At 36.6% G+C, this 14,251-nt stretch overlaps 2 protein-coding genes across 2 annotated transcripts; one reads left to right on the top strand and one right to left on the bottom strand.

Annotated features, from left to right (window-relative positions):
* The first annotated feature begins 1,065 nt into the window (after nt 1-1,065).
* On the top strand, nt 1,066-5,370 carry LOC113356249. Its single transcript, XM_026599335.1, has 7 exons — nt 1,066-1,779; nt 1,984-2,127; nt 3,204-3,276; nt 3,960-4,065; nt 4,188-4,284; nt 4,689-4,784; nt 4,886-5,370. The coding sequence occupies exons 1-7, from the start codon at nt 1,150-1,152 to the stop codon at nt 5,030-5,032; spliced, it is 1,293 nt and encodes a 430-aa protein (XP_026455120.1). The 5' UTR covers nt 1,066-1,149; the 3' UTR covers nt 5,033-5,370.
* Nucleotides 5,371-5,420: 50 nt separating this feature from the next.
* LOC113356248 (cyclic nucleotide-gated ion channel 18-like) lies at nt 5,421-10,517 on the bottom strand. The gene is made up of 6 exons (XM_026599334.1): nt 9,592-10,517; nt 8,273-8,485; nt 7,815-8,128; nt 7,184-7,295; nt 6,646-6,882; nt 5,421-6,375 (listed from the first exon to the last, which is right to left on the bottom strand). The coding sequence occupies exons 1-6, from the start codon at nt 10,060-10,062 to the stop codon at nt 5,593-5,595; spliced, it is 2,130 nt and encodes a 709-aa protein (XP_026455119.1). The 5' UTR covers nt 10,063-10,517; the 3' UTR covers nt 5,421-5,592.
* Between the last annotated feature and the right edge of the window lie 3,734 nt (nt 10,518-14,251).

The following is a 14,251-nucleotide window of genomic DNA, read 5'->3' as shown; positions in this document are numbered from 1 at the left end:
TTGAAGTTGAAGGACAAATCGATTCACTGTGGTATTATGTTATTTAGTTTGTTGTTTATTTTGTGTTATTACGATTATCTAAACCAAACATGTGGATGTCTTCACATTTGCACCATCAATATCATAACTAATTTAAATTTTTCTTGGATTAAACATTGCACCATCAACATCATAAATAAAAACATACTGCATTGGATTAAACAACCACATCATACATGAGAATAAAAGAAATACATTAGATTAAAACAACTACTACATAGGTGTCAATTCTCGTCTGGTGGTGGAATTCCTAGGGCGATGTAGGGATCGTATCTGTTGAGCACCCTGAGAATGTTGAAACAAGCTTGGAAGTCAAAAGGACGTCCGCCGTAAGATGTTGCCCACATCGCTAGTATTCTGGGTTCCACTTTATGTACAGCTTCACCATTGAGTTTATTATTGTGATTCTCCACTAGTACATCGGCGAATTCTGATACATGACGACTAATTAAACTATAACGATGCGACAATACGTGAGAATCACGCCCATTAATGTTTCCCGTTTCAGCGGCGAACATTCTATAAACTTTCTCCCAACACAACGTCGATTCGGCTACACTCCCATCGACAACATCTTGTGTGTGAAAAACAAAGGCTATACAAATAGCTAAATTCTCTTGTTGAGTGAATCTAACACCACGAACTCTGGGAGGCATTTTTGTAGATGATTTGAGAGCGAAGAATGTGTGAATTTGGAGTTGAAATGATGAGTATTTATAGAAGTCAAAATTAAAGCCGTTGGATCACAAGAGTTTTCAGCCGTCCAGATTTAGCCGTTGGCAGTTTTGGGAAAAACGCGGGAGGGTTTTCCAGAGACGCTGGCGTGTGAAGAAAACACATGTGATTTTGACACAAACGCCATCGTTTCTGGTCCACGCGTCAGCGAGTGTGCCACGATCGCCCGACCTTCCATCTCACTCAACAAACCAACATCAGTTTTTCATGTTTGTTGAGTCCATAGTGGGATCAAAATGAACAAATCTTTAATTTGTTGAGCCCATAAAAACTGCTTTACGCTGGAAGATATAGTTTCCTCCGTCAGAGACCGACGAATTAATGAATTTCCACCGGAAAAGCAGATAAAAGAGACGAAGAAAAAAACCCACATGAATGTTGTCTGCAAATCGGAACCTTACATTTTTCAGACCTCAATCGATGGCCTCTCTGCACCCTCCGACACCTCCACACTCTTCCTTTTTAAACCAGCAACTCTGCTCCACCAGGCCTAGAGTTCTTCTTCTTCCTCCTCCTTCAACTCCTAATTTTCTACATCGATCTATCAGAACCTTCAAATTTTCTAAACAAAAGAAAAATTACATTAATAATTTAAAGAGTGATGACAGTAATAATAAGCTCACGGGTGATTCAGAGAGGAAATCATTTGCGGTCTCTACAGGAGAACTCTTCCTCGGACTTGCTTCCAGGATTATTAAAAGTACCCAAGTTAAGTATGAAGGAGGAGGAGATGATACTTCCTCAGTCCCAGTTAATTCAATTTTTACAGAGATCCAAAATGAAGTTGGAATGGATATTGATGAGGAATCCGTTTTTACTGGAAGGGTTAGAACAAGTGTGGTAATTCAAGAAAAGCCAGTGATGATTTGGGACCAAAAGGATTTCGAGGGAGATGAAATGAACAGGAAAAAGGCAGGTACTGGTTTTAGTTTCTCTGCAGCAGGTCTTCTATTTCCTTATCATCTTGGTGTTGCTCACTTCCTTATTGAAAAGGGTTACATAAAGGTATGGTTTTTCAAGAATTTCTTGCAGAGATTCCTATTTGGGATCTAAATTAACAAAAACCCACATTTTTTAGAGTTGTTGTTACTGAGTCTTGGCTCAATTTTGTTAGTGATTTGTTGCATTTTGCAATTTTTGCTGTCACTTGTACAAAAATTTGTCCGCTTTTATTTTAGGGAGTTTCATTTATGTAATGCATATATGCAGGAAACCACTCCGTTAGCTGGTTCCTCAGCTGGTGCCATTGTCTGTGCAGTTGTTGCCTCCGGAAGCTGCATGCGAGAAGCTTTGGAAGCTACCAAAATTCTGGCTGAAGATTGTCGACGTGGAGGGACTGCATTTCGCCTTGGGGTATGCTCCTTTTCTTTTTGCAGTATGTATTGGAGCAGTGCTAATTGCACGGTCGCCTATCTTGCTGACCCCTATTGGGACAACACCATGTGTTCTAAATTACTAATATGAAAACTAGTTGATTGTTTCAACTTGTTCCATTCACATTGTTTAGTAAAAACACTAAAAAGCATAAACCCTACAGCCATCTATAGCCTCATTTTAATGGGGTAAGACCCCCCTTCTTCAGTCTTAGGTGTTGTCTGCTCAAAAACCAGAAACATGCATGTATCATGTAACAGACTAGTAGAGTACTCAATAGAGATGCTTGTTGAAAAATTTCCTTCATTCAGTGATGTGTTCTAATTTCTGTATATCATTAGAAAGTGGAAACACCTGTCCTTTGGTTTTGTTAGTACGATGAAAGCTTTATATTTCCTATTTTTGTTTTGGCACTCTTGTTCATCTAAGTATAACCGATAACTCATAACATTGGCACTCTTAATTAGTAGAATGTTAAAACATTAATGAAAGTAAAACTGAAATAGATATCTGAAGAATAGAGTTCATCTGAATAAGTTCCATTCGGATCTCTCAACTAAATTAGAGAAGGTGACATTGGGATTTAGAGGAGGACATCAAAACGAACAAAAAGCATTGTATAGTCGTGAGGGGCCTGTAGAAGTTTTTCTCATTTTCCAGGAGTAAGAGTGCATAGAAGTTACCCAGAAAGCATCTGTGTTTCATTCTTCTTTCCTTTTTTTTGGGTTAGTTGTTTCTTCTGCGAGTCCATAGCTCGCATGTATTGTCCACCTATAATTGACCTTCAGCTTCTGTCAGGTCTAAACCATTAGGTTTCGGTAAGAATAAGATGTCTATAGTTGAGTTGCGGGTTATGCTTTGTCTACCACTTAGATATGGGATTGATATGTTTAGCTGTATAACAAATCTGGCTGACTGACACGTCTTGGTTTGGGAACGTTGTTGATCTATCAATTTTTTTTTTTGGTTTGGTTATTGCTTTGGTGTTAATTGGTTAAGTGTCACCATCTAAGGTAATCAGGTATGTCATTTGTTTTTATTGTTTTCATATGCAGGCTGTTCTTAGAAATATTCTTGAGATATTTCTGCCAGATGATGTTCATATAAGGTCAAATGGGAGAGTCCGTGGTGAGCATGTCTGTTCTTTCTGTCAACTGTAATAAAATGATCTGTTTCCTGCACCATTACTTTCATATCACCTGTGCATAAATATTATATAGGATTTTTGGACCCTAGAATATCTTTTAGGCGTTCTTCTCCGTATGGAATGTTAGTAAAGTGGATACATAAGCCATGGCATTCTAAACTATTTCTTGTATTAATGCTCTTGATTAGGACACATGATACTTTACAAACTTTTGCCCCTGCATCTTGTATTACAGATAAACATGATTCCTGTGTTGCAATTTGCAGGTTTTTATTAGGATTTTGATATTAAATTCTGATTCCTTGGTCATTCGAATGATATATTGAATCGAATTACTGTCTAGTTCATTCCTTGTCTGTGCAACCTCTAATATTCAGCTGTCATATGTGGGTGCTTAGTCCTGTTCCTCTTCTACTAGGATTTGTACCTCTAGGGAAGTCATTGTGCCTGCAGTTTTGCTGTTTCAATAGTGAAATGGGTTTTGTTTTTTTTGAACTGGGAAATGGGTTTTGAATAATAATAACATTTTTCAGGAACCTTGGCTAGGGACGAGCCCGACAAGGAATGCTATATGTATAATATGAACAGCCAAAACTAGAACCAAGTCTTTTTTTATGTCAAAACAAAATTTTCATTTCGTGAGTTATTTAATTTCTTTTGGCAGTTGCTGTAACTCGGATTCTTTGGAGGCCAAGGGCTATACTTGTTGATCAGTTTAACTCCAAGGAGGATCTCATCAATGCAGTTTTCACTTCTTCCTTCATTCCAGGGTGCGTAAAAACCTTACTTTATCTCTGTTGCTTAATTATCAAATGGCTAGGCAGAACGACTTCACTCTTGTATTACCATCAAATGTATTTCACCCTAAGTAGCTTATGTTTAACTGACACAGGTATTTAGCACCAAAGCCTGCAACACTTTTTCGTAATAAACTTTGTGTCGATGGTGGCCTGACATTGTTTATGCCACCGACATCTGCTGCTAAAACGGTACTTGCTTACAGATGATTACATTAATGCTTTCGTTGCATGTTATCTTTTCTAGGGTTTTCCAGACATAATATTTCTTTGATTCTTATTGAACAAAATTGATGGAATCATTGAGCTCAGGTTATGATGTCTTTATACAGACTGACAAAAACAAAAACAAAAACAAAAACAAAACTAAAAACCCTGTGTATATAGTTTATGGAAAATTTTAGCAGCAATGCCTGGCATATAGAAATTTGGGATTGGCAAAAGCGAAACATGATAATTTTCAGAAAATGTCCACTGGATATATTGTACCCGGGGCCTTTCTTCTCCTTTTACTTTTTTTATTCTTTTCCTTTGATCTTTTTGTTTCATTGTTAAGGTGTGTATACTACTTGGTGCTTAATGATCATGCTTTGCAGGTCCGTATTTGTGCTTTCCCAGCTAGTCGATTAGGTTTACAAGGGATTGGGATTAGTCCAGACTGCAACCCAGAAAATAGAGCTACCCCAGGACAGGTAATCTTATGTTATGGGGTTATATTTAATAATGACGTCAAGTCAGATTCTAGAAGGGAATTACTGATATTTTTCATACCTTTTTGTTCAACAATCTTCAGCTGTTTAAGTGGGCACTGGAACCTGGAGAGGATGGTGATCTTGATAGACTTTTCGAGCTCGGATACTTGGATGCAGCTGTGTGGGCTGAGCAGAATCCTGTTCAGGAAGCAGTGGAGCATGGCGTAGAAGCAACTGCTAATTTTTGAACTATGTGTATATTTATACGCGACATATTCTTTGCGATAAAATCTCAGTGACTTACATCGTACATATAAAAGATGTCATGTGTACAGAAACTGTATAAAATATTTATGCTGGATCTTCTGTAGCCTATAGGTATGAAGAAGGAAAAAATGTAATCTCAGTTTTGCGTGTAAACATGACATAGACAGTATTCAACGCAGGAAAAGAAAATTCAAAATGGAAGAGAAAAAAAGAAAGTTAGCTGGGTTTTTTTTTGCATTTTGTAATCCAATATTAAACTGAAGTACGAACTCTTTGACAGTGTATTAAATTCATTTGAGCTCTGAACTTTTGTAGGAAATGGTTCACCATCTTTCTGTCTAAAAATAAATTGATGCAGATGTGATTTTGGTATAAGCCAGAAAGAATTAAAGAAAACAAAGCAGGGTATATAGTTTACGAAAGTTAGTATATTAACCTCACTAATACACTGAACTATACAAAAACAAAGATGGGAACTAAGAACAACACCTAACTAAACCTTCTGAATCCACCATTGAAACTCACTTTTACTCACTCAAACTCATACATCATCTGCTGAGAAATCTGGTTCCTCTGGCTTAAACAATTTGGGCATTTTTAAGCTTGTAGAAGCTGGATCATTGGCCTGTACTTTTTGATTAACAACTCTTCTTGTATTCTTAGCAAATTTAGAAGCCAGAATTGTGGCTCCAAGATGTGGTTGAGTATTTGATCCACTATCAATCAATGGAGTACCCTCTTCGGCCACACCAACGTGATACTCCTCGTACGCGCCATCATCATCATAACCATATTCTTGATCTGGATTCGGCATGTAGAACATACTCTCATGTCTTGCCAGTTCCTTAGCTAGTTTCCTTTTCTTGTATCTCCTCCATGCAGCTTGTATAAAACAAGCTCCCCATGTTCTCCATTGGTGTGAATAATACCTGAAAGCATGTTGGAGTTTCTTGCTGTGAAGTCGTTTGAATTGACCCGCGACAAATTTGAGATCTTCCGCTCTGAGCGCAAAGGCTTCAACTTCACCAAGACAGCGTACAGTACGAGTCGAGGATGGAAGGTTGAGGCTAGAGTTAGGCATTAGCGCCCATGTCAACAATTCTTCACCACAAAAATCCCCAGGTTTAAGAGTGATGGAATTGAAGAAACCTGACCTTCCTCCGTTGGTTGTGGAACTTTCTAAAGTCCCACGTATGATAAAAAGCATCTCGTTGACAGGATCACCTTCACGAACAATGTAGGTGTCTAGCGTGCTCAAGGATTGGACTAGCCGTTCACATATGGCATCCAATAGTTGATCATCCATTTGTGAGAAAAAAGGAACCTGCAAATATACAGACAACTCATGAAACTCAGATTTTATATACAAAAATGAAAAACTATACCATCTTCGGGACAGCATCAACATTTTTAGCCGCAAATATTCAATGCCTGATTCTTGTAATAAAATCAAGGGATCTAGAAACATTTTCATTTAGACCAAAATAATGTAATAAATGAAGTTCGGCCACTGGATAAACAGGAAAGGTTCTGATTATGCACACCACATATATACATGTATTTGCCAAGCAACTTGAACCAAAAAGGTACTTACACGGCGCACAAGAGCAAGACATAGATGCCTTTGAATTTCACGACGAAGATCCAAAGGCAGGGAACGCAAAATGGATTCTTCATCTACCCCTCTTGTGGCAAGCCATTTATACTGAACAAACCGCCGAACACGTTCTTGCAGCTCAAGAGGTAGTTGCCGATGCCTCATCCACTCCTCCGTATCTCTTCGCTTAATTCTCCATTCTTCCACTCTCACCGTCATAGATTGGAGATAGCTCTGTAAGACAAATGCAAAAGGTACTAAGATTCTAAGAATCATAAGAAAACAAAATAGAAAGGAGTTGCTTAACCTCATTTAACTAATCCTTTTGCAATTAACAGGAAAATTCAAATGTAAAACTTCAAATTAAGCTCTTAGAATGCCCCAAAGGTCTAATATACTGGCGAAACATTGGAAATACATCAGTTCGGCATCAGTAATCAATTTTCAAACGATAAAGGTGTTGCAAGAAGTCTCAAAAACAAAAAATAAATTGAACAAAAGATTGAATCGCATAAAGAAAGGCAGGATATATTACCTGCATGTTACCAATCAAGTGTGAGAATAGGACCAGACCCACAATACAGATTAGAATGCAAAATGATGTCTCTCCAATATAAGTGGTCGTTGACAAGTTCTGACCATATGAGCTGTCCAAAAACAAGGAACGAGGCTCATAAGCATAAAACAACATATCATTTCGTTTTTACCATGTCACTACTTAAGGAGGAAGTATAACATCTAGTCAGCAGAGAACAAGCATGCAAGTCTTAGGTGGCAACTGTAACGCTTTCAACTTGAGCGAGCAGGATGCCTCTGCTAAACCTAACTATCAGTGCCAGGAATCAGGGGCTAATGACACCTAAACTAAAAAGCATGCAATAATATGTAAGTCATGCTCTATATCTGGTTTCATAGTTTGAAATATCTAAAAGAGAAGAATTGGTTGAAGGAATAAGTAGCGTATTGTCAGTGAAAACCCTACAGTTAAGCAGGTTCCCCCTCACGCATCAGAGTCTACTTCGCGTATCATTTGGTTAAGTAGTCAGCATTACAAAATTGGTTACGTGTTTTACCGAATATGGAAACTTGTTGATTTAGGTACAAACAAAACAGCATAAGAAACAATTGTATTAACTACATCCAGGTTGTAATGAAACGGATTCTACCTTAAATTTTTCAGACCCCACCAAAGGCAATAAAAATACTTCTCAACTCTATGTGCCGATACAACTTCATTAGAAAAAGCATCCTCGAACATCCCATACTTGAAGCTGATCTCAGGATTGCTAACATCACAAGTAGCAAGGACACCAGTCACGTTCAACCAAGTTTGCCGTTGAGGCCAATTTATAGTGCTACAATCCAAAAACATAGGGTCACAAGACAACATAGAATTTCTGGTTTCCTCCTTCAGGCACTGAAGTTTCCAGCAGGTGTGCTGCCGCTCAACAGCCAAGAGATACCAGGATGCTCCTAATACCTGCACTGGCAGTCAAAATATGATCAATAGCCCCAAAAATGACCATAATAAAATCTGTATACATATCCCTTGCAGTCGAAATGAGCATGATGATAGCATTAATATGTAATATAAGTTGCAAAAAATGGGATGCTGAACACATACATGACTGGCTAACATGTATAACAAAAGATTGTAAGCAGCTCCGGCCCAAGCAGTCTTAGCAACAACCCCAGTAGTTTTGATGATCCTTCGGTTCAAAGGGAAAATGAGAAACAATCTGGGAACATACTGAATGAGAACAATCAGCGCAAGAGTGTTGTTAGCATGATCAGCTGTCGAGCTTCTCACAGCTGGCATGATAACCCATATGACAATCTGTAAAGCCGGAAACAAGAGTCTTATTTCAGTTGAAAAGAATGACTTACAAATAACACAGATCCAATATCTTATTTTCATTGCACAAGCAGATATGACGGCAGATCAGGAAATCTCGAATAGAAGATTACTGGAACAAAGATGTAAGCAATACCTCATTATTACTAGACTTATCCATCAAGTAGAAATAAAAGGAAAATCTCAACATGAGAATGTAACGTAAAATTAACTGTCAATCACCAAAACTCTAAAGCCTGAAATGTATAACTTGAAAAATACCATTTAGCTTCAAAAGATTCCTATATGTAAATGGATACGGGATTGTGGAATATACTCAATGGAGAATAGGTTTTGTTGCTACTTGAATAGATTCCAGAAATACAACAGTTAACGAATCTATTACGAGGATAAGGGATTGAATTATAGGATATTTGATCATAGTTTAATCTATTCAATTGTTAGAAGAAATAATACTTCACCATCAGCAATGTTAACACTATGGGCATTAAATTTGACCAAACTTTACAACTTTTTGAGGATATAAGCTGAAGAACTGAAACCTAATCAACCAATAACAAGCAACAAGAACGAAAAGCTTCACCATAAATAAGTATTCGCCTTTGGGTATTTACTAGACAAATAAAAGCTTAAACCATAGCACTTCCATCACAATTATGTAAGTTTCCAATTCAAAAGCTAAAACATCTTCACTCAAAAAACAACAGGCGCGCCACTCGCCCATAATTTGCATAGATACCCTAAAACACCTTAAAAACTATTCAACATCCACAACAAGTATAAATCTCTATTAAACATCATTCAAAACCCCCCACATTGACCATCACCATTTTCCATATCTATATATATGATAACGATAATGATTACCCACTCTCAGAACTTGTCATTGGGGCTTGGCTCTCTCGAATTCCCGCAGACCCTTGTATAAAACTTGTCATTTTATACCATCTTTTCCAATATATTCATTTAGCAACTAATAAAATTGGTTCTTTGACACTATTGATCAATCATAAAATAGAAGAAACAAAAGCTATAAATTAAAGAAATTAGAAATACATTTGAATTATTAATTAGCGAAAATGAATTACCTGAGGAAGAGGAAGAGTTGCAGCAAGATCAATCAAGAAATCAGACTTCAAATACCTCAAAGCAATTTCCCTTGGATCCTTAACAAGCTCACCTCTACCAAAAACTCTAGAACTTGGTGCAACAAAAGCCGTTCTAAATTTTATCAAGACATGAAACAAATAAGATAAATCCGCCAAGGATCTTAACGTCGTAAGAGCAACTTGTAATGTAATATCCATTTGTAAACAAGCCGGGCCACCAACATAAGGTAGATAAAAATACAATGGATCTAGAAACAATGCAAAGAAACATATAACCAGGAACGTACGATTCCATATTGCAACAAATCCTCCACCAGGTTCGAAAACTGGAAGTGGCCAATACCAACTAGGTTCTTTTGTAGGTATAACAGAGATTAATGAAGGACGATGAGGACGGAATTTTGATAAGGATGTTAATGTTGAGAAAGGATGAATGTGGTTTTTAGCCATCTTCCATGGTGGATGATCATAATAACATTGTAAAACCCTAGATTCTTCCAAGCAGAGATGATCAATTTCATTTTGAGAGGTGGATGACTAATTCGATGATAACATAAAACCGAAAATGGCGGGTATTTTATTTCTTGCTTTGCTAATAATAGAGTATATCTAGATATGAAGTACAACGGAATGAACCGATTAATTTTACCAAGAGTTGGCGATGAAGAGACGGGGAACTGGTCAAACGAGCAGAAGAAGGATCTGAATGATGAGGCTGACCGAGGGAAGAAGCTCATTGTATTCCTCCTAACTCAGATTTTGCTCTTGTATTTCAAGAAAATGGTTCAATTAATAGCAATGAAACTTTGTGGTTTTTCTTTTTTCTTATACGAATTTCTTTTTTTGATTCGATTAATATTGTAAAATTGAATACATAATGTCTTTGTATGTGAGTGTTGGTGTGTCTCTTGTGTGTCTGAGTCTTATATTTTCTTTCTAGTACCAATAAGATCTCCTTCTTTGCTCAAAATACTAGAACCCCCTATTATATGGGTTCAAACATATAGAAGCCCCACAAAATGGATCCTCCACCCTCAACTCCACACTTTCATAAAATGATATTACTAGGCCCGAAAAATCAAATTATCTTTAGATCAGGCCCATAATTAATTATTCCGAACTTTAATAATGGCAACATTGCCCTTTAGTATTTATACAAGGGAATCCCAGAAGCTTCTTTTCATTTCTCTATTCTCTTTCTCTTTCATCTTTATCTCTCTCTGTTGTAGAACAATGGTTTCTAGGGTTCCTGAGATTCATTTTCGACTGCATCAAATCTTCTTCGTCTTCATCCAAATCTTCGACTGCAACAACGACGATCTATCACATCTTCTTCGTCTATGCCTCTGTTATTTCACTTATGTCAAAGATCGATTGCATATGATCAAAAGATAGATCATATGGAAGATGAAGATGATTTGTTTAATCCTGCATCTGAAGATTCATCTACGAAATCAAATCGACGTGCAGATAAGCTTCATTTTTCATTATCTCTTAATTCAATTGAAGTTATATGTTATTAATTTTGAATTTTTTCTCTCGAAATCTTCGAAGTTATGATTTCACTGAATTTTATCTATGAACTCATGATCAAAGTTCAGATCTGTTACAGTTTAATCGTTTTTTAGCTTTTTAAGATGAAAATATTGAAAGATGTTACAATTTTTTTTCTAGGTTTCCTTACTGAATATCAATCGATCTGTTTATCTTAAGACTTGACTGAAAATTGGTGTTCAGATTCGAAATCAGCGAATCATCATCTCTATTACCCATGTATTTGTTATGAATTTTATAAACTTTGATTGAATTGCTTAATCTTGTGTACTTTACTTCTAATTCTATATAGTTTGATGTATCTCTGTCAATGAAATCGAATTTGTTATCCTAGTATTATTTATTGTAAATTAGTGGTGGTGATATGGTTGGTTGTAAATGAAATTTACAGAAGAAGGGAGTGAAGATATGATGGTGACTAAGGCAAAAATGCAGGCTAGCATTGGATTTGAATGAATATGTTACTGTGAGTTATAGATGGAGATGTGGTTGTGCTATTTGTGGCTTGGATGTAATGTTGCAGGTGAGAAGGAGAAAGCTGCAGCTGAGATACATCATATGTTGTAAGTGTCATTTTATCTTATTTATTGAGTAGCTCTATGTCATATCACTGCTTCTAGCGCTCATGTAGATAATTTATATGCTCTGAGTACACAAGCATATGCATGTGTAACTGGATATTACACAAGCATATGGATGTGTAACGGGATATTACACAAGACATATGGATGTGTAACCGGAGATTACACAAGTCATATTCATGTGTAACTGCCGTTTACACAAGCCATTACATGTGTACCTGCTAAGCACCATGAAACCCAACTGTTTCAGTTAGCGTGTTCGTCTTGAGTAATATTTTTTTTTATATTTATGTTAGTGAAATTATTTGTATGAAGGATCTTCTATGGTTAATAAGTTCCGGTGGTGGTATAGGTGCATGCTTTGGAGCCGGTGGTGGTGTTGGAGTTGGAGCTAAGGTGTGAATGTTGGAGGTATAGGTATAAGTGGCAGATTAGGTGGTCGGCGGAATTGCTGAGTGTCAAATTTACTTTGTTGAGTCTGTAATTCTGTAGCCACTCCTGAGGTGAGGATACGCCGTTGTTATATACTTTTTCAGCTTCGGTTGTTTGCTTGATCTGAACTAGTAAGGTGTTATAATAGTTTATCTTATTCTTGCGGATGCAGGTATTTCAATTCGTTGCAGAGTGAGCGCTTTTCTGGTTGTTACTTCTCTGACATGAACATGGTCATTTTGGCGCCAACTGGAAGCGGCAAAACAGTGTTATTTGAGCTATGTGTCTTAAAGCTCCTTTCCTGGTTCCTTTCTCAGGATGGAAGGTTCCTTCATATGAAGGGTACACTGAAAACAGTAAGTTTCCCTACTTCTGTTGCTTGTACCGAAAACGCGATTTATTCTCTATCATTTATGTCATACGCCTTGCACAAAACAGATCTCTCCATTTACTGATATCCGTGTTAAACTGCTAATACATATTCTTCATGATATCAATACTTTGGATACTTATGTCCCATATGTTGTAGTAAGACAAACTGATTAATCTCCTTTAATTGATCAGAAAAGTGTTATTTGTTTTCACTTTTTGAGTAGTTTGTGTATTACGGGTGCATGTGTAACTCACAATTACACATGCCATATGCATATATAACTCCCAATTACACATGCATTTTGTATGTATACCAGCTGAATACACAGGTTTTTTTTTGGAATGTTTAGACTATGGCATCTTAATATTTTTATGACAATAATTTCTGAATAGTTGTAGCCTTTTTTGGATCAATTGATGTCTATGCAGGTCTCGACGTTTTTTGTGCGCACTGACAAGACACTAGCCTTTTTTTAGATCAATTGATGGTCGATTAGGTTGAACTAATATCAAGAACATGTTCTCAAAAATTGCTCACAGTTTGTGGAAGTAAGGCTTTTACATGGTTATATTCCTTTAAAATTAAAAACTAATACGTACCATGCTCTCTCTTAACGTTTATTTTCTTATGTTATGACATGTTATGACATGTTAACTCTTAGTTACACTAGTTATATGCATGTGTAACTGAAAGTTACACAAGCCAGATGCATGTGTATCTCCTAGTTACACATGTTATATGCATGTGTAACTCTCAGTTACATAATTCAGATGCATGTGTAACTGCTAGCTACACTAGTCAGATGCTTGTGAAACTGAAATATACATTGTTGTATGTACTGTTCATTTTAATCGTATAAATATTGATTGCTTGTTGTTATATTTCAGGTTTCAGATAACTTCATAAAATATAATTGCTTAAACGTGGTAATGGTCTCGCTGGAACTGGAGTTGACGTTGAATACACAAGTCAGATGCATGTGTAACTCTCAGTTACACTAGATAGACACATGTAACTCTCAATTACACTAAACAGATGCGTGTAATTGTCGATAAATTACACTGGTGATATCAGAATTGATAAATTGAATGAGAACTGCTTCATTGGTTAGTTTGTTTATCCAAGTGGCTATAGATGAAACAACAGAAAACACTCTTGAATCACAAAAGAGTTTGATTGCTCAATTGTTGTACTTTTCTGAGAAATTAGAAAGCTCTGATTCATCCTTATCACCAGGCTCATATGTGTTGACATATATGAAAGAAAGCAGTGCTGAGAAGTAGAAGTCAACTGATAAACCCTGTATTGTCACTTTGGTTTTGGTTTTCACTTTGAAAATTTTAGGGATCTTGTATTGTCTGGTACTGACTACTGTGCTGCAATTTTCAGGGTGATGAATTGTTTCATAAGAAGCATGGGATTCATATATCTGGGAATAGTGTGTCGTTGCCACCTCAGAGGTAAAAGCTCAACCCTGTTGACTTAATCATTTGTCCTTCATATGAGATGATAATTCTTGAAAACCACATTTTAGATCTCAATTACATGCCTCAAACAATGTATAATAATGATGCATTATCTCCAGATTACAGAATGGTAGGATAATACTGATTATTAGACTGATTAGATACATGTGTAACTCTTAGTTACACAAGTGAGATGCATGTGTAACTATTAGTTACACATGCTAATTAGATGT

The sequence above is a fragment of the Papaver somniferum genome, chromosome 3 (assembly GCF_003573695.1).
Source record: "Papaver somniferum cultivar HN1 chromosome 3, ASM357369v1, whole genome shotgun sequence".
In the NCBI taxonomy this organism is placed as follows: Eukaryota; Viridiplantae; Streptophyta; class Magnoliopsida; order Ranunculales; family Papaveraceae; genus Papaver; species Papaver somniferum.
This window is presented reverse-complemented; position numbering and strand designations above follow the sequence as displayed.